At 43.0% G+C, this 20,365-nt stretch overlaps 2 protein-coding genes across 3 annotated transcripts; one reads left to right on the top strand and one right to left on the bottom strand.

Moving 5' to 3' along the window:
- Positions 1–984: 984 nt before the first annotated feature.
- ric8b (RIC8 guanine nucleotide exchange factor B) lies at positions 985–12,624 on the top strand. Of its 2 annotated transcripts, none has more exons than XM_056416875.1 (10): positions 985–1,173; positions 1,625–1,672; positions 1,758–2,387; positions 3,689–3,783; positions 5,590–5,740; positions 6,224–6,319; positions 6,598–6,742; positions 6,933–7,077; positions 7,623–7,742; positions 9,781–12,624. In XM_056416875.1, exons 1-10 carry the CDS (start codon positions 1,090–1,092, stop codon positions 9,884–9,886), a joined length of 1,620 nt encoding a protein of 539 aa, XP_056272850.1. In that variant the 5' UTR covers positions 985–1,089; the 3' UTR covers positions 9,887–12,624. The 2 variants fall into 2 exon arrangements, with proteins under 2 accessions (XP_056272850.1, XP_056272849.1); XM_056416874.1 differs by having other exon boundaries at positions 6,221–6,319.
- Positions 12,625–13,814: 1,190 nt separating this feature from the next.
- Positions 13,815–17,387, bottom strand: si:dkey-103i16.6 (uncharacterized protein LOC557125 homolog). The gene is made up of 7 exons (XM_056416231.1): positions 17,165–17,387; positions 15,774–15,945; positions 15,335–15,567; positions 14,867–14,967; positions 14,605–14,766; positions 14,285–14,497; positions 13,815–14,012 (listed from the first exon to the last, which is right to left on the bottom strand). The coding sequence occupies exons 1-7, from the start codon at positions 17,385–17,387 to the stop codon at positions 13,815–13,817; spliced, it is 1,302 nt and encodes a 433-aa protein (XP_056272206.1).
- Between the last annotated feature and the right edge of the window lie 2,978 nt (positions 17,388–20,365).

Raw genomic sequence — 20,365 nt, 5'->3', positions numbered from 1 at the left:
GTGTTACATCTCCAAAATCCTCCCAAGATTCGCAACCGAGATTTTGAATTTACAAAAAACCTATAAAGAATCAAATGTAATTGCAACCCACTATTTTGGTTTAATCATCTGACCTCAGTGTTAATATTAAAATCTACTGACAATTTCACAGGAGGATTGGTGATCCTGGGTGTATGGAAAAGGAAATCTCTTTAAGCTGTGAGAAACCTGCTGCATTACCCAAACTAAGACGCTGTTTACACTAACGCAGCGATTCCCAAAGTGTGGGCCGCGGCCCACTGGTGGGCCGTGAAGGTACTGCAGGTGGGCCGCGAGAGGTCATTTACAATAAATAAATAAAATGTTTTTAATTTTCAATTTTGAAAAGTTTGAAATTAATATAAAAATATTTATGATTTAAATTACGTGTTATTCTTTTATCTGACCTATTTTTCTGACCACAAAACAATGTCAAATGGGGCGCCCTCTTGTAGTATTAAAGTAAATATATATGAGCTCCGGAGAAAATGGTATACAAAACATACATTGTCGGTTAATAAATTTTTAATCTGTTAAATTCTGAAGGTCATTTAATCATCCCTAGTTTATGTTTTGATCAGAGTTGTGATCAGCGCCGCCGCTCCCATAACGCACACGACGCGGGGGGGGCTGATGGAAATGTCACGCTTGCCTGTCTTCAAAACTTGAGAGCCTTGTACTTATATATCATATACATATATTGCATACAAGTTAAAGGTTGCATGTTTCCTGTCAAATAATTGTACATTTCTTTTGCCATAATAAATATTTATATATGTAATATTAAAGATTAAACATTCAAGATTCAACCATGTGTTTTGTCCTAAACATTTTCTCACACGTATAAAACTGAAATGTAGTCCCTCAACAGGCTTCTACATACATATATATTATAACACGAGCAGCCCTGAAGTGATGGAGCCGGCGAGGGAGTGTCCCTGTTGACAGAAGCGGACCTCACCGACACCCTGCAGCCTGCTGCCTGCTGCGAGCTACAGAGCTAACGCGAGATAGCTGCACCCATTGGCCACGTCCCAACCAAGCTAGCTCCTCTATCCTCCGATATCCACCATGGACTTGAACATTATGTTGCCGCAGCTTGAAACTGCCGACGAGAAGGACGTCGAGACGTCTCTGCGGCAATATATTCGAGAGGTAAACCGCGGCTCTGCTCGTTTTTCGCGTCAACCACAACAAACTGCTAGCAGTTAGCTAGCGAGCGAGCTAAACAACTAGCGTTGAATTAGCTGAACATCTTCGCAGCCGACTGAGCTCCGATGCTGTCAAGTGTCAACTAATGTCGAGTCGTTGATCGGGTCCCACCAGACCTATGAGCGAGAGGACCGAAGCATTGATACGTTGTTTGGGCTGATGATGCGAAGTAATGCTCGCTGCTCACAAAGCGCGTCACCGCACGGTAAACAACGCCATTAGCACACTTTAGCTCGTCGCAGGAGGTATTTGGGAACTAATTAATACCTGTTCAGTGAGTCCGGGGTTTGTTGATAGTGAGGTGTGTTGACAGTGAGGTTTGTTGACAGTGAGGTTTGTTGACATGTCGCACTGAGTTGTTTGGTGTCCACAATGAGCATCTTGTCTGTTTCAGAACAGTCACACCTTCAGCTTTGACCAGAAGGAAGAGTCCCTGCGCAGTGTAAGCACGAGTTATCGGAGCGGACGGTTCTCATGCGACCAGGGGGGCCCCAGTTACGTTATTGTCGATACTTGTTTCCTTTCAGAAGCTGTGCCAGAGCGTGTTGTCGGTTCTCGGGAGGCGGGTGAAGCCGAGCTGTCAGAAGACATGTCTCGAGACGCTGCGCATCCTGTCCAGAGACAAGCGTGTCCTCGCGCCGGTGGCCACCAGGGAGGGCATGCTGGTCCTGGGAGCGATGGCGAGGCTGAGTGCTGGGGAGGAAGGCGACGACAACCAAAACATCGCTCAGGAAGACACCCTGTCAGAGGAGGAGGAGAGGGTGGTGGTGGAGGCCTTGAAGTGCCTTTGCAATGTGGTGTACAATAGTCCTGCTGCTCAGCAGGTCAGTGTCGACGTGCAGCTGGTTCATGGGCTTTGTGCCACCCTGCGTACAGCCCGTACATGGCACCATGAAGTGGGCCTCTTCACACTGCGCCTTCTCTTCTTGGTGTCGGCACTAAGACCTGATGTGAGAGGGGTTTTGAGGAGAGAATGGCATGCTGTGAGACTACTGACGGAGGTCCTGGAGCACACCCTGGATGTGAGCTGGGTTGGTCCCTATGAAGCTGCTCGTCCAGATCCACAGGCTCTGCCCATGCCTGCAGAGGACAATGAGAGAGCAATGGAGGCGCTCAAAGCCTTGTTCAACCTCACACTGTCTGATACTGGTGGGGAGGTGAGTGTGTTCAGGTTATTTGTTGTCTATATATATATATATATTATGTGTCACAGTAAAACAGCAAAACATATTGCAACAGAATACACACGCAGAGTTGTTTGAGTCACTGCTTATAATCATTAAAATAACTATCGAGATGGAGACACCTTAACACACCGATTAGGGAGTTTAAATCTGTCTGGTGTTCTGCGCCACTGGATGCAACCGGTGTCCCAAAAGAACGTTAAGGCAGTACATTCACATCCTGCAGCGGGTCTGTTGCAACTTAGTCATTACTCATTATCTTGCAAGTCAATTACCAATCAGACTGTCCCACAACAGCCAAATGATGACTATGTCACTATGTCATCGTAAATGTGACCTAATATAAATAGTTTTGTGATTATCAACATCAACCGCATAAATTTACACTGCAAGACAAATGCAGTTAGTGATGCGCTGTGACCTGTGTGGCCTTCTACTGGTCACAGCTCTTAAGAAGGATGTTTTATTTAAAGGTGTCCATAGTGTACAATTAAACTGCACATTTTTTGGAGGCTGAATTGCACATTGCTTTACATGTTGCTGCTGCTAGGGCAGCATTATCTCCTTTCGTAAAGATAAGAAAGGTACCATTACAGCACCTTTCCTTAGCATTTAGATCATTCAAGCAGCACATATCATTGCTGCCACTTAATTCTTCCAGGTCATTTCACCTAAGCAAAAAAATACTTGTGATTGTTGTTATTCATGATGTAGTTATCATATAATAGTTGGCTGATTTCTGAAAATTATTGTCAAACATTTCATGCAATTTCGACTGAAGGGGACATATGACTGCAAGGGCTGCATCTGACATCGTGTAAGTGTTAATGTCACCAAATGTAGTTCTTAGTTCCCAAGTTAGAGCATGCTCTCCTTGTTGCCTCTGTAGAAATCCAAACTTCCTCACATTTTTTTAAATCTAGACTTAAAGCGTTGATCTCACGCCATCCCTTAGCCCTCCTCTTTTTGCTCAGACTGGATGTGACCAGTGTGCAAAATCTCCTGTGGCAATCCGGGGTGATTAAAGATTATTCCAGAACATCCCCCCCCCCCTATCCTGCTCTTTTGGAGGGGTGTTTATCAAGTATTTCGCACACTCGTTGTGATGCCTCACTGAATTTTAAGGCAGCTAATTTTGCAATTAGGCTTTTGCTCCCAGGTCCCTGTCCTTGTAGCTTACGTTTTTTTTCTGTCTTTATTGTTTTTCTTTACCTCGAAAAAAATTGAACGATCTGCTTTGGAATAACCTTTTTTGTCCGTCCTTGATTCAATAGGAGGATGACCACCATTTCCGACTTCTTGCTGCCATCTTGCGCCATCTGTTGATGCTGAAGACTGAGACCGAGGAGAAAACGGAGGAAGCACACAGGTGAGAAGTCCGTCCTTCACTCTTAATGTTTTAACTCTTCTCGAAAGCTACACCATGAACATTGATCCAAGGCGCTCTCCACTTTGCAACCTGTGAAACTGAATTGCGTAGAACATTTCTACACACTGACCAAGTGCTTCCACCAGGCAGTAAAATAACTTTTGTCCATGTTCTGCTGTGATTTGCATGTAAGCACTGAGTGACAAAGCTGCCTCTGCATATTAAGACTGAAAGCACACGGTCTGATAGCAGACTGGGGTGTCGTGGGAAAAACAGACATGTTTCTTTGGAGCCTTGCTGGGTGGTTCGTCTTCTAGATGCTCTAGCTGTCGTTATACGGCAGCAGTATCTTCTTTTCATGGTAATTTAATGCAGGAATGCCAAGAATTTATAGATGGAAATGTAAGCAGTGTCATGTAAAAGAGACTGATGTTTCTCTTGACCTGTCAAGTCACTGGCTGGACTGGTCATGGGTGTTCGGCCTATTGATCAACCTAACTATTGTTATTTGTGTGAATGTGAATGTGATGGAACCACCAAGTGGAGTAGAAAAGTTTGAATGGATAAAGTTGTATTTTTAGGGGGAAAATGGAAAAAACCACAAGTAAGGCAGGTTTGAGGTGTTTAAATATACATTTCATCAGACATTGATGTGTTAGGATTATAAACACACAGCACGTGTTTCTGTTCAAAGTCTTTTAAACTTGATCTAACCGTTTCTTTATCGCCCCATGTTGACAGTACTGTCTGCACCGCTGCTCTCATGGTTAGGTTCCTCATGTCCTTGGACAATACGTTTACATTCTTCTTACATTTGGTTGTTTTAATAAAATAGATAATTTAATACAATGTAAAAATATTGATCAGAGTTTTTAAAGTTTATTTTGGGTAAATTAATTGTTATGTTACTTGGGAGATAAATGATCGATTAGTCATTAGATTAACCCAATAATTGAAATAATAATAATACAAAAATAACAATTGGGTGCAACACTAAAATTGAGAAACCAACTTTAAAATCAGTCTGCATCCATTGAGCAAGTAAGAAGCCGTTTCATGTTACTGAGATCTTCTCTTAAGGCGGCGCTACACACGACTTGTTTCTCCTCAAAATCCTCAGTTCTGCGCATTGGAAGAGCTGAGAAAATATGGCGTTGGCAATAGTTACTATATAGGTCATACAGACACCAGCTTTTGTCCTTTCAAATTCACCATTTCAGACGTTCCCTGTTGTCTTAAATCTTTCTCATTGTTTGTTGCTATTTGGTTGTTGCAAGTTTTCTCACACATTCTAATAATTTATGACGGTAGACATTTCTACTTACTAAATGCAGCTGGGATTTAGGTAGTAGTCAATTATACACCTTTATTTCCTGTACATTGCTCTCCTCACAATATAGATTTGAGTAGATTTGACAGTGTGACACAGGTGGAAGTAAAATGTAATCAATCTTTACTTGAAAGCCACTTTTACCACATGTGGGCCAGATCGCACCCTGAGGTCCTCGAGCAGCTCCTCATCCGCTGTTCCTTCAACATGTAGATACAAAACAAGAAGTGAGTTGGTCCTTTGCCTTGGGGGTTATTGACTTTGGAACAGCTTGTCTCAAATGAAATATTCCCAGTCTTATCTTTAAATCATCATCTTCACTTCTAAACGTTGACCTCTTCAACCCCACAGATCCTTTGGCAGTCTCATCTCAGTAACTGCTGATTTCTGAGTGCCTTTTAATCACTCAACTCTTAAATATCAAATATTTTTGTAAAGATTGACGTAATTAGCATTTAAAAACAATGTGTTTCCAGCCATGCCATCAACCTGCTGAATAACCTGCCTGTGTCCTGCCTGGATGTGTTAATCGACGTGCCCGTCCAGGGCGGACTAGAGATATATGGTGGGAAAAATATGGATGCAGTCCGGATGTTAATAGACTTCATGGAGAAAAGGATGGACAAGGTAAAGTTCATCCTCTGCAGCAAATACATAGACAGAGCTGGCTGTGTAAACACTGAAAACGACATTCAATAATGTTTGAATATTTTACAATATCGTGATACTAGTAGAGTAAATGTCCTTGTTACAATTGACACTCAGGCCATTTTTCAAGCTTACATATAAATTAAGAAGATGCATACATTTAACACATAACTAGGCTCGCATGCAGCCAGCCATGGAACACATTTTTAGTGACGTCTTGCATTCATGTGAAAGTAGTGCTGGTCGCCCTCAGACCAGAATGGAGCAACCAGGGAGCTCCTTGGCCTCGCTAGCTTGGCTAACTAGTGTAGCATAGCACAACATGACAACGCTTTACTGCACGTCGTTCAGTTTTTCGTTCACCCATCTTCTCATTATTCTTTAAGTTACTCATTAGTGCTCCACTGATTAAAACCGATCTGCAGCTTGTGAAGTGTTTGTGGTTTGTGTCACTCCAAGCAGGGCTCCAACTACAAAGAAGGTTTGACTCCGGTGCTCAGCCTCTTGACTGAAGGATCCAGACGCCACAGGGAGATCCGCAGATATATCAAAGCTCAGGTACAGTAGCGTCAGACATATTTAAAAGAGATGATTCTCAAACAGTGACTGGCATTTGTTATCGAGTTGCTCTTTTAATGTGGAAGGCCAGCATCTGCCCTGCTGAAGTGTTTGAGGAGAGCACTGAAAGCTCACAGGGATCCTCACCAGATTTGTGTTACCTTATAGATATTTATAATGTGTGTGTTCATTATCCAGTTACTCTGTTTCAAAGGTCTTTTTTTTTTAAGAAACAGAAAACCAATAATCTGAACTTGTTATAATGTCTTCACCATCAGGTTCTTCCCCCGCTGAAAGAAGTAAAGGTCAGGCCGGAGATCGGCACCGCCACCAGAAACAAGCTGGTTCGCCTCATGACGCACGTTGACATGGGTGTGAAGCAGACGGCTGCAGAGTTTCTCTTTGTCCTCTGCAAAGAAAGCGGTGAGCAGTGGTCGGGTGACGGGAGGAACATGGAGTTCAGCGCATCAGATGGATAAGTGATGAGAGAATGAGCGAGCAGGAGTGACGTTTCCAGCTGGGTGCAAATGATGGAGTGAACAGCTCGGCTCATGATCACACATGAACATTTATATTTAACTGCACAACCTTTGGTTCTTGTGGCGTCTCGTAGTGGACAACCTGTTGAAGTACACAGGATATGGAAACGCAGCCGGACTCCTGGTGGCTCGAGGACTTCTCGCAGGAGGGAGAGGAGAGACTCAGTACTCTGAAGATGAAGACTCCGACACAGAGGAATACAAATCTGCTAAACAATTGTGAGTGCTCTGCACAGGTCTTGGAATAAAGCATTGACATTTTGGTTTCAAGCTTTATATATATATATATATATATATTGATCAAGAAAGGATCTGTTTTCAGCTCTTCATTATTGAGCTATATTTAAGATTCTAAACATTAATATAGCAGCAAACAACCATTTGCTTTGTAAATATATAAAGCACATAATGACGTTGCTTTCCCGCTTTGTGTTGTCATCCAAGCTTCTCTTTGCTTTGTCGACATAGCCTGTCGGCCGCGCATGCATGTGAGTGCATGTGAGTGTATGTGAGTGTATGTGAGTGTATGTGAGTGTATGTGAGTGCATGTGAGTGCATGTGAGTGTATGTGAGTGTATGTGAGTGCATGTGAGTGCATGTGAGTGCATGTGAGTGCATGTGAGTGCATGTGATTGTATGTGAGTGCATGTGAGCCCGCCCCACTGGTTTGCTCACGGCTGCATGTTGAGAGCTGTTGAGAGGCAATCAAAATGCTCCTAATCTCGGATTGTGCACTTTTAATCTTACTCATCTGCTTGTCCCAGCGTCAATCCCATCACCGGTCATGTGGAGGAGCCGATGCCGAACCCCATCGAAGAGATGACCGAAGAGCAGAAGGAGTACGAAGCTCAGAAACTTGTCAATATGTTTGACAAGTTGTCAAGGTAATGCACAAATTAGAAAGGAGAGAAAATAATGTCAGTAATAATACTGTAAATGATTTTTTTTACAGGAGCACTTTTATTTTGATAGTGGAGAGTTGACAGGAAATGAGGAAAATAAAAGGAGGCATGAAATATAACAAAGTTCCCCGCTCTGACTCGAATCGGGGATGTTTTAATAACATGGTCAGCGTCTTAAACCTCCCACCAGTATCCTACTCTTATACTCAAATAAGAGCTGTAGTTCATGACAAATGTTGGAAGAGTTTAGTTTTGTCAAGAAATACAAGTTCTGCACTTGTATTAAGAGTCGCATGAAAAAAACCGATTTCATTTGGATCTGTTTAACACGTTGACAGGTTTTTGAGAGTTTTGACTCTATTTAACACGTTCTGCCGAATAGTCAATAACATCAGATTAAAAGAATCAATAAATACCTTTGAACATTCTTAACAACAACAAAAATGTATTTACAATTTAAGACACCACAGAAGTCTTTGCACAAGAAACACAATTTATTATTCATCAACAACTCGACTAAGATAATTCACTTTTTTACTTCCCCTGCTCAACTTCTTCTCATCAGTCTGTGTTTCCTCTGCAAAGAGCGCGTCAGTGTTTGTGTCGACCTTTCCTCGCTGAGCCGAGGCTCACGTTCGTCGAGCACAATGCCCGTACAAAGGTAACGGTGAGGTGCTGCCTGCCAACCGATTCATCAAAGGAAGAATCTCTTCCCGTTAGCTGCAGCTTCAATTAGGCCGGGCTTTCCAGCACGCCGCAGCATTCAGCCGGAGGAGATGGACGCTGCCGGCCCGCCACCGCAGCATCATTACCCGGTTCCTTTATCTGCCGCATTCAGGTTTCTGATGACACGCGCGTCCTGACTTTATTGTTGTCAGTCTGAGGAGCCAGTCATTGGCCAGACAGGGAGTGGGCTGAGACAGAGGTACGACTAACAACAAAGCAATTTGGGTGGAACGTGAACAGAGAGCAGGAGACCGGGGTGAGCAAATGTGCAGACATAAGTAGGCTGACCTCGTTATTGTTCAGCCAAATAGAGGGTTGAGCTGTAATGAGGCACGTGCGCCCAGAAGATGAAGATTCCTTTCTGATGGTGCCGGAGAGGTGCTCCCTCAGTGCGGGCTCTAAGGAGATCAGTCGGAGCCCTGTAAGAATGTGCTCCCCGAACTGCTTAACTGGTCCTCCAATTAGCACATATTCTGCACCCCCCCCCCTGCTCCCCACATCTGCCACTCCTCTGTCACTGCCGAGTGAAGAGGAGGGAATATTTTTGCGCTAATTGGAGAGATGTAGTTGCATGTTTTTGTTTGTGTTGGTCCTCATTTTACCTGCTGACTTGAGCCAGCGATATGAAGCTGTGGACTGGCGGGGCTTCTCAGCAGGTTTTATCACGGGTTTTATTTGAATTTCTTTCTAAAATGCTGAAATATTTTCAGATGTAATCACACCACACGTCTCCTCCAGATTTTTAGAATTTAACCAGCAGTTTTCCAAGGATGAATTACATTTAATTGCAGGAATCAATGGGAATTACATGGGCATTTATTTTGGAATCTCTTTACAAATGAATGCAAATGGGTCCTTTTTAGATCTGTGGTAGACAATTCTCTGATAAATCATCTTGGAGGAAGTGGTGACACACAGAACAGGTATAATTGGATTAGGATGAAGGGGTAGTTGTGGCTTTGAGGAGATTAGCTTGAGTGCTGATCCTGTAATTAATCTGCTAGAGGGAGGAGGGGAGGAGGGGAGGAGGGGAGGAGGAGGGCAGCCAGGATGGCCAGACCGGGGCTAGTGTCCTTGAAGGGGAATAGGGGGGGGGGGGTCCTTGAGTTCTCGATGTAAGAGCGTAAAGATGAAAAAGCCCTCTTAAGACACAAGGGTTACTGAACAAAGTTGGGTTTTGTTTACATTGGAAATATAATTTGATATGTTTTACCTTCCTATCCAACCGTTTTCCATCCAGCACATCGGATGTTTTTTGGAGAGATATCTGATGTTTTTCTTTTTGTGTCCACAGGCAGAACGTGATCCGGCCAATGGGGGTCAGGCCTGATGGGACATTAGCGCCTCTTGAAGAAACTCTCTGTGATCCAGCTGAGGACTCAGGATCCAACTCTGACTAGTGCACTTCACATGTAGGCCACATTTCCCAGGCTAAGCCCACTTGGCCCAAACACATCTGGAGCTGTGTCCCATTTCAAGGTTTGGACCTTTGGAGGAAGGTGCCCATGACGGTGGGCCAGTCCGGCGCGGTCTACTGCTACTGGGCAACAGTAGCGGAAGTCAGTCAAAAGATCCACACGCTGTACCGATACCTCCCAATAAATTATACTCTATTAACTTAAACATGCAGATATTAGTACAATGTGTGGATCTATAGTCAAGACTATTCAAGGGGTGACCCCAAATAGTTCACGATTTGTTCTAAGGAGCTTGGAGGCGTCGTAGTCATGGGAAAATGTGGTAATGAATCACAGGATTGTTCATAATAAACACAACATGGCCCTATTACTAACGATTCTCTAAAACTTCTCTGTCTTCTCAATTGTGTATGTGGATTGCCACAATGGAGAAAAATAAATTTGGTCTGAAAGTTCTGCTTTCAACCACAAAAACAAGGAGGAAACACTATATTTCTCTAGAAACATAGTAGTTACATTTAAACAGAGCGGGCTCAATAAGCAAGAAAAAAAAGACGTGATTCTACAATCAGTCGACTAAAGAGTTTATTTGACTGACAACCTGAGACTACTCAGAATAAAGCGGGAATTTAGGATCCGCTTTTAAACTCTTATCCCCAGGAAGTCGTCCTAAACTCGACTCTAGTCGTTACTGTCAGTTGTAACACGTTTTGAAATACCCACGTTCACATTTTAAAGTTTATGTGTACAAAATGCGGCACAGCTGGCAAGTAGTGTACCAGGTTGTCGGGTCTGGTTCAAGCAATGTGTATTATATGTCGGCCCGTTTTTAACCCTTGTGTTGCCTTAGGGTCATTTTGACCCGAATCAATATTACACCCTCCCCCCGCCTTAGGATTAATTTGACCCCATTCAATGTTTAATGTCGGTGTTCTTTCGGTAGTCAACAAACAAACATAAAGTGCCTCACACTTAAACTTGGAAAACAATATTAATTCTAATAATTTTCTGGAGGTTTTAAATGCTGGCATCAAATTGAACTCAAAGGGTAAAATATGTTAGTAAATATAAAGGTAACAGGAGGGTGAAACATTGAATCGGGTCAAAATGACCCATAGGCGGGGGGAGGGTGTAATATTGATTCGGGTCAAAATGACCCGAAGGCAACACAAGGGTTAAGTGTGACTTCTGGAGCTCCAGCTGTGAACCGGGACGCAGCTCGTCATGTCCCAGGTGCAGCAGTAAGACATTCCCTGAAGTGGAAGTGGACTTGATGCGTGGCAGGAAGTGGCATCATGATGCACACAAGGCCTCCAGGCACCTTAAACAAAAACAAAAAAAGAGGTAATAATATAATTCTTTGCTGGATCGTAAGCATCTGGCTGAAAGCACTGTCGTCTGGATGCCAAGTGTCACTCGGTCTGAAAGTCATTCCTTCACTTTGCTTCTTTTTCTTACAAAACTTTTTTTCTGCTTCATGATGATTTTGTCCACTGTATTTCTAGATGATTGACGAGCACACTATTCACACATTTAAACATGAACTCATTGAAAACTGTTTACAGCTAACGAGTCATTTTTAAATCTGGGGCCTGTGTCCAGTGCGGACCAAAGGATGATGTGCAGTATATTTAGAGATCAGATTTAACTCACCGTATCGTTTCCATTCACATATTTTTATGCACATTAGAAACGCTGATCGGACCCTTTAAGTCTCAAGTTTTACGCTCGCATGAGGTTGTTTCTAACTTTTGTCGGAAAAGAGTCAATGTGGCAAATGGATCATTGAAAACTATTGCTGAATACATTTGGACATAATTAACTTTAACAAAAATGACTGATTAGCTGTTTCCAATCTCGAAGTCGTCTCTGATATTCCCATAGCGTTTTAATACTTATTTTTATATATGGACATCATAAAACATAACAATAGTAGCTGACATGATGGAACAATTAAAGCGTCCCAATTGAAACCAGTTCCTGTTCATCGTGCTCCTTGTTTCTCTTGTGGGGGGCTGGATGGCCAGAGACTTGTTTGGTTTCCGGTTCTTAAAACTTTTCTTCTCCTCCGTTTACTGGTCGCTCTGCATCGCCTGTGGCGCCAACTTCTGACTAAACTACGCTGTAGCTGACTTTATTTGCTCCAAACCAGTTCATAGAAATGCTTGATTTGCTGTTTTCTTTCTGTGACACTTCAAAAGTTCACTTAAAATGTGTTTGAAATGTGAAAAGTGACGGGGCGTCCGGTTGTGTCATCATCAGTTAGCCGCAAGCCTTCTGAAGTCGGGGCTTGTTGGTCGACTGGTGTCACTGGGAGGTGTTTTTTCATGTAACATTATGACTATAAATGGAGAGATTCAGCATTTGATGCTTATGAGCGTAAAAACGATCTGTTTACGATCATACCCTCTGGACAAAGAGCAGAAACTGCGATGATTGTTTTCTAATTAATTTTTACTTTTGCCAAATCTTGATGCTGTTAAATCAGTTCTCATTAGATCTATTTTTTTGTGCTAATTTTATACAAATCCACAGGTACAAACTGTTAATATTATACAGACCCACTGCCTGTATAAACTGATTAATATTTATTTGTGTTTGTTAAATTTCATTTAATGATAAGCTGCATGTTTGTTACAACTTCACAACAGTTTGTTGTCTTCTAAAAAAATTGCTGATTACAATCCAAAGTAAATAAATATTGCTTTTACCAGACAGAATGTGTAATTATTACAAGAATCCGTGTTGCGTCAATCATTTAATCGTGAACGATCATGAGCGCTCTTTAGCGGACCTGTGAATCTCAAAGATCATTTACTCGCACACACAACACACAGTGGAGGAGAGTATCAGGAATATTTAAATGATCTGGATTTGGCCTCACACCGGCACAAAATGCTTTTTGACTTTCAGGATTAACTAATCACTTCCACTTGCACTCAAAGGTGAACTGATGAGAATTTGTGGTCAACGGTCATGAACCTAAAAGAATAACTCAAGAATGAATATGCCACTTTCACACAAATGAATATAACATGAAATGACATTCTTGACATATGGATGCATTCTGAAACTTGACTGATTGGCGGAGGTATTCAGCTGTGGTGTTAATTCTAGTATGACATTTTAAAATGTATCACTTCTTTATGGCATCCTAGAATGTTATGACGGTATGATCCTTTTATTGTAATTTGTATGGCATACTGTACTACCATATTTACACAAAGAAACACTGACATTTTTGAATAGCATGTCTTTCGACAAGTTTTTTTAAATATGACATGACATTATACTATGATGTTTTTTTATTACTTTAATGGCATATGCTATGATATTTTTTGCCTTTCCTGATCATAAGTCTCGGTGGCCGAGTTCCTTCGGTGCTTCAGGCCTCGTGGAAAACGTTCATACGAGAATTAAAAGCGCCACTTGAAGTAGAAAGTTGAATGCAGGCCTTTCACTTATGTCGTCGTGAGGCTTCCTCTGAAACATTAATATAATGGAGAATAGTTGATGTTTTTGGACCCAAACTATTAACAAAAAGGACACGATTCAATTTACAAAATACTTTTATTAAATACTATTTAAAATACAGTGTAGTGCTGATATAAAACATGAACAAGTTTACTAAGATGGGCCTCAGACCACGAGTATGTGTGTGTGTGTGTGTGTGTGTGACATACACGAGTTGTTCTGGATGGGCCCTACATCTATCATAAGTGCTTTAAATATGGTCGTTGATAACTTGATTATTTTGTTAACATATGAACATAGCATAAACATGACATGAAAATAAACAGTTGAAAAGTAACGTGTGTGTGTGTGTGTGTATACAATTACCGGAGAACAGTCTTAATGTGAACTCGGGTCTCAAAGCTTCCCAGTGTCATTGTTTATGCAACATGCAGCATCAGATGCTCTGGCAGGACGAAGCAGAGCTCTTGCTGTCCGTCTCTGAGTCCGTCTCCTCGCCCCCGCTGTTAGATGCCCTTTGACCTCCTGGTCTGGACGTGGATGTTTCCATGCCACCTGGAGGCTCTGGAGCTCCTCTGTTCTGACAAGATGTCTGACCGCCAGCTGGCGGGCTGCTCATCAATGTAGGGATGCTCTGCAGAAAGTTTAATTATTGCATAGTAAGCTGAATTGTTTTAAAACGGAGCCCAAATACCATTAAAGGGGAACTCCATCTTACACATCAAAGTCTGTTTGGTAGTTCTAATGCATACGTGAACAACGTTGTAGAAAGCTTTCTGTGAAATTTGGTTGAAATCTGATACTTTGCCTCCAGTGATGTCACATTTGAGCCTGAAGACGTTGGACAGTAAAAAGGTCGAAAGACATTTATTTGTGTAAAGGCCTCGTGTTTAAACTGTAACCCACCAGTGTTTCCTGACTCCTCATCAGCTCCTCGATCTCATCGTTCCAGCCGAGCATTTCCGCAAACCTCCGCACTGAATGCTCCAGGTCACCGAGCTCCATGTGGTCTCCTCTCCGCGGCGGGGCCTCCTCAAAGGGACCCACGGCGTGCCGGTTTAGGAGGAGGCGTGGCACCGTGGAGCGCACCGTGTTCACCAGGCTGGCAAATGGCTCAATCTGAAACGATGACACTTTGTAAAGATATTTCTGAGCTTATGGTTTATCTGCTCACCAAATGTACGAGAACCCATTTGTACTAATTACAAATGTGTGAAAATGATGACCTGTAACGACGTGCCCATAACGATGAGCAGGTCTGCTTTGGGGAAGTCTGCCGTGTGGAGGAAATACTTCTGAGGAAGGTCCTCTCCAAAAAATACAACGTCAGGTTTGACTGTTGCAGCACAGAACGTGCAAACAGGGATGGAGTCGTTCATGATGGCATGCTGCGGAACAAAATAAAGAAGAAGGCATCGCTCCGGCGTCAAATGCAGTGAACCAATGTATTCAATTTGAATGCTTTTTTTGGCATGTGCTCAGACACACCTTCGCCTCCTCCGCAGGGAACACAGTGTAGCACAGGTGACAGGCAGCCGTAGCAAAACCACCATGCGCTTCCACAAGTTTGTCATCTGGGATGCCACACACTGAACACAGTTATTCAACACTACGATGTGAAGAGCAAACGAGGAGATCCAGTTTGAGAATCAAAACAGACTAAGATGGATAGAGAAGCTCTCAGTGCTACAGTATGTCTCCCGGTGGTGCATTCAGGGACATGCTGCACAGAGGATGCGGTCATATCTTCATTGTTATTAACTGATATATTTCCCCTGATAAATAAAAGTAGTTATTTTCTGATTGGTAACATGTATGTTAACAAGGTCACTGTGGATAAGTATACGCTCACACGGTACTTTGTGTGTTCGTACCCGTAAATAAAGACGGAAGCACTTTCAGCGAGGCCGGAGTTTAATTGATTTTAGTTGTCGTTCCCATGAAGATCTCACTCACGTTTCTCCAGCCCGTCGATGTTCTGGGTGTACATTCGGAGCAGCAAGCCTTTGTGATGAAGCATGCGGAGAAAGTAGTGGATGTAGTTTGGCCGGTGGCTGCCAGGATACAGAGCCTTGGCCAGGGAGAAGAAAGGCTGAGGGTCGTTGGAGAAGTAATCAATGTTGAAAATAGCTTCTGGGTTAGGGACGTCGTACTTCTCCAAGTTGGCGTAAAGACCGGTTCCTGGAGTTCTGACAATGGAGACAAAGGCATTCTGGGCATTATGATGACGCTTTTACTAAAGCGCTCTCATGGTTAGTGTCCTTCTCGTAATATTTTCCTTGGCGGTCGCTATATCTACTCCACAGGATCACACATCAGGTCCAAAGACTCATTTAATAGGAAAGAGAAATGTGAGGATGAGGATCAAGATGAAGAGAGGACCACAGACACCAACCTGAAGTCTGGGATGCCACTGGCTGTGCTGATTCCCGCTCCGGCCACCACCACCACGTTCTTACAGCGGCCGAGCTTCACCAGCCGAGCAACAGAGGCCAGACCGCCCTGGGACGAGGACGCAGATCTGGACCCAGGGGACTGTCCAGCCTGCATGAGGCCGCTGCTGGTTACTGAGCAGAAGGACAAGAGAAGATATGAGCATATTGATGGGACAGTCCCCATCATATTTACTTTATGTTAAATAGTTTATGATAGATAGATATATACTTTATTAATCCCCAAGGGGAAATTAGTTCTCTGCATTTAACCCATCCTTAGTTATTATTTAGCAGCAGGCTGCAGTGTGATGCGCCGCCTGCAACTGGGGGTCAGTTGCTCAAGGACGGACACTTCTTTTGCAACTAATGGGAGAGAGGGGATCAAATCACAACCTTGGGGGGTTGCGACCCCCCCCCCCCACTGAGCTACAGCCGCCCCCTTTATGTGTCAACAGAGGCATAATCCCCCAAAATAATATTGTTCAGATGCTTGATAATTAGGGATTGCACTGTATAAAGAAGAGTAGGATGTTACTCGCTGATTGTCATTATTTTCCTGTTGATGCTTGAATGAAATCCACTTATATAAATAAATATAAACTTATATAAAAGTGTCTCTAATAGGGTCAATGTCCCCAACGTGAAATAGAGAGTTGTAGCCTCACTCAATGCCTGTTCAAATATATTCAAAGACATTTGGCATGAGGTCTCACATGAACTCAACAAGACGGTGGGTTTGACTGCTGGGCCGAGAGAAAACACTGTTACAATATTTCCTCCTACTAAATTAAATGTATTTCTAACCCTGCTGCTGGTGTTGTCTGAGGATGAGAACGTCCATTTCGGTCATTTGTTCCACCATTTCGATCCAAAGTGAAATATCTAAACAACGTTTGGATGAAGTAAGAAGGAATGTTGTCCAGACATTAACTTGTTCCCAGATGATGAAACCTAATTACTGTTGTCCCTGACCTTTCCTCTAGCGCCACCATCAGGGCAACATTTCATTTGTCCAATACTCTGGCTCCAACCAGACATCTGCAGAATGAATGACATTCCCATCAGTCGGGGCTAAACTTTGTGTTTGGTGGCAAAAGTTGGCAAACTAACGAGAACGCATGTCTAGCTATCTGGCACATACGAGAACATACTGTCGGTCTCTTGACATTGCTTCCACTCCAACCTGGGGATTTGTTCCCGAGATGCCTTTGTGTTTGTGCATTCATGTGAATACGTGTTGGTCAGTGTGGCCACCTGCTTTTACGCATGTCCTCATGTCTGATTGTTGTGATGTTTCTTATCCTGATCATTGATACATCTATAGAAAACAAAGTAAACGTTGCTGCAATACGTCCCCACCTTGTAGGTAAACTCTCCCGTCTGCTCACACTCATCTGACGGAGGTCCTGAGCCAAAGCAGAGTCAGTCTGCTTCCGTCGCTGTTTTCCAAAGGAACCGGGACCGAGCCCAGCGTCCTGGGTCTCAGCGGGGTCGCTGTGCCTGGTCTGGGAGCTGCGGGTCATCCTAGTGACTGGAGACTGGGGGACCATTTTATCCCAGCTGGACCTGTTCATCCCAACACCTGTTCACAGACAGAAAAAACTAATAATTCAGCCTATATTAAACATGAATCCCTGTGTATGAGGCCTTAAACGCGTTTCTTTCCTCTGTGTTATCAGCACAAAGTAAGATTCCTCCAAATGTCATTTGAATGAACACATATTCTAAATACCCTTTTTTTCTACTCCACTAATTAGATATTGACTTGTTTTCAATGATTTGCTTTTAATTGGCTCTCCCTGCTTTCCCTCCTCGCTCAGTGTCCCATATTTAAAAAGCTGTTACACTGAAATCATCCTTTTCTCTTCACTCCCTTTGCACAGAGAGGAGCTGAAATGTTTTAAGACGGTCAACTGTTGAACAAAAGGTAATGGCTGCAATATATCTAGCAACCCCCCTGTGCCCCTCAGCAGCTATGCTAATACCGTCCACAGCTGTGGCAGCTTTACTGTTCAGGGGAAGCGGAGGGTAGAGCTGAGGGGTGGGGAGTTAAAAAGAGCGGTGGCAGAGGTGAAAGGGAACCGTAGATTGACTGTGTGTCAACAAACCCAGCTGGGTGAGAAAAGAGGATGCTCCCTAACGGCCCCCTCAAACTGAGGAAAAGGGGGAGGGGGGAGTCTAGAGATAAATGATACAGAGGCGGGATTCAATAAAGATGGAACAGAGGAGGGGGAGGTTCTTTTCCAAAGCTATTCTAGGCCTTCAAACAACTTCCATGAGGAATGAGTGTGAGTGATCAGGCCGAGGTAGCGAACAAGGAAACAAAAGAGCTACAACCCATAAAACAAGACTGCTTCAGAGGGCAGCAGGGAGATAAGACGAGCTTTTCTCCAGAAGCACCTTATCGCCCTCCGGAGGGGACAAGAGACGAGAGAGGGGTCACTGAAGGCTTACGGAGCAGACAAAAAACTCAGAAAATAGCAGCCTGATGTAGTCTCGAAGCTTTTCTTTAATTGAACCATCAACATTTAAAGAAAATGTGTTATTACCAGGTTTAAAACTTCTAACGATAGACAACCCTTTAAACCATCTTGATAATGTAACATTCTCCGGGCTACTTTTATTTTAAGTACTCAATCTTCTCTCACTTTGCCTCCTTAAAGGCTGAAGCCCCCACATTACTTCTGTTTTTCCCTCCCTGCACATCCTAAAGAACCATTAAAACAGCGGGGCGAGGGTCTGTGCTTTTGTCTGGACTCCTCTCAAAGACAGACCGCTGAGAACAGGCAATAAATCACCGGCCCAGTTATTAAGGTCTCACACAGATGTTGTGGAGTAGCAGCAGATCCTCTCATCAGATCTGGGAAAGTTACACATGCAGAAAGTCATGCAGACAAATCCTGACCAAGAACAACAATAAAGAAGACAGGTGGATTCCTCTGTGCATATTAGGGATTTACATGGGAAAAAATGGGAAATACGAGGAGGAACCTAAGATACTTTTCATTACTTTTTGAAGAGATCAAACTGCTTTTCAGTGTGTGTGAAATGTCCACTTCTTTTATCTGATAAAAAGTATAGATGCGATACTAATATCATTCTTTAATGACAAATGAATCCCTGTGTGAATGACAAAAGGCTTAAAAGGGATTTGCGAGCCCTCCTTTATTTGGCCTTTCACACCGCTCGGTCTCGCAGTCGAAAAGATGAGTGTGGCCCAGTGCCGGACCACCAGGAGTGTAGCTGCTCATATGAGGGTTACAGTTATCTAATTAGGACAGTCCTACAACACTGGGCACACCTCGGGACTCGCTATTACCACACCAAAAAGTCAGACTAAAGGATAATCCTTTTACAACCGTAGAGGCTGGGAGCCGAAGAGCAGCAGGAGAAACGTTTGTGTTGAAACAAGAAAAAGCAACAACAGCTTCTCATTCACATTTACCGCTCAGCACAAAGCAGAAGTTCACTTCAATCTCAATACACATTGAAATGCCCCTCACAATTATCCAAAGCCCCAGGTAACCTCTTGACATTATGAAATGACTTGTTTAGTCCAACCCGCAGTCGTTTATTAAGACCACTCGTTTGCTTTGATAAAAGATCAATCACGGTTTCAATGATACATCCTGAGAACCATTTATTGGGAAATAGAATTGTCTAAAGTAAAGAAAAAAGTTTTTACTGTAGTGCTCCAGTAAATCTAGTCATTCTAATTATGTTAATTCGATTTCCCATGTCGTAGTATTTTGCATGTATTTTGTCTCATTTATAAAGTATTTAACATGTGTGTATGTTTTCAATAACACATGCAACAAAATAAGTTTGGATTTATCAAACATGCATCTCTTAAAACTGGTTACCTGTAATAAGACAATATAAGGTGATGCAGAAATGGCAGTACAAACTGCTTAGGAATGGTTTTTGAAGGACACATTTGCCCGTTTCCTGATTTATAGATCAAGTCTATTTTTGATCAGGTCTGTTGTTGATCAGGTGGCTGTGGGGCTTGTCAGAAAAAATATTGGGAATCACTGGATATTTGGTTAGGTTAAATGACAGTTTTCCCCCCTGCAACCCCAGTATTTAACCCTCTACCTCCAGTGGAATTGAGGACAGCAGACTTTGATCTCCACCCCCCTCGAATGACACAGAAATGGCAACAGGCAGCCCGGTCGCCATGGGGACCTCTTCATAGTTGGAGAGGCGACAGCTCGATGTTGTCCTTTCCCACCTGCTCACTAATGACATATCACTCTGTGTAGCATCTTTGTTGGACTCTCAATTGACACAAAGCAGTGAGTCCTAATTTGTGTTTGTATATTGTTTGCTCACAAAGAAGGACGGTGGGTGGTGGAGAGCCAATTCTCAGTGGGTCGATGGTTAACTAATGTCTCTTCTTGCCCTTTTAGTCCTCTGAGGACTTTACCAGCCCTAAATTAAATACCATTCTACCAATAATGGAGTGTGATTTTCATTGTACAACCGTGTAGATTCATTGAGAGAAAGGGATCTGAAAATAAACACTGAAAGCACAGGTCCCCTCTCTTCC

The sequence above is a fragment of the Pseudoliparis swirei genome, chromosome 6 (genome assembly GCF_029220125.1).
Source record: "Pseudoliparis swirei isolate HS2019 ecotype Mariana Trench chromosome 6, NWPU_hadal_v1, whole genome shotgun sequence".
Classification (NCBI taxonomy): Eukaryota; Metazoa; Chordata; class Actinopteri; order Perciformes; family Liparidae; genus Pseudoliparis; species Pseudoliparis swirei.
This window is presented reverse-complemented; position numbering and strand designations above follow the sequence as displayed.

What these genes read in the sequence shown, in the direction of transcription:
- si:dkey-103i16.6 (XM_056416231.1), bottom strand. Translation starts at nt 17,387, where the DNA reads ATGAACAGGTCCAGCTGGGATAAAATGGTCCCCCAGTCTCCAGTCACT. An exon ending in TTATGGGCACGTCGTTACAG is followed by an intron (nt 14,498 to 14,604) that starts GTCATCATTTTC and finishes TCATCGTTTCAG; the next exon opens with ATTGAGCCATTTGCCAGCCT. An exon ending in TGAGGAGTCAGGAAACACTG is followed by an intron (nt 14,013 to 14,284) that starts GTGGGTTACAGT and finishes AACTTTCTGCAG; the next exon opens with AGCATCCCTACATTGATGAG.
- ric8b (XM_056416874.1), top strand. Translation starts at nt 1,090, where the DNA reads ATGGACTTGAACATTATGTTGCCGCAGCTTGAAACTGCCGACGAGAAG. An exon ending in GCAGATATATCAAAGCTCAG is followed by an intron (nt 6,320 to 6,597) that starts GTACAGTAGCGT and finishes CTTCACCATCAG; the next exon opens with GTTCTTCCCCCGCTGAAAGA. An exon ending in TACAAATCTGCTAAACAATT is followed by an intron (nt 7,078 to 7,622) that starts GTGAGTGCTCTG and finishes TGCTTGTCCCAG; the next exon opens with CGTCAATCCCATCACCGGTC.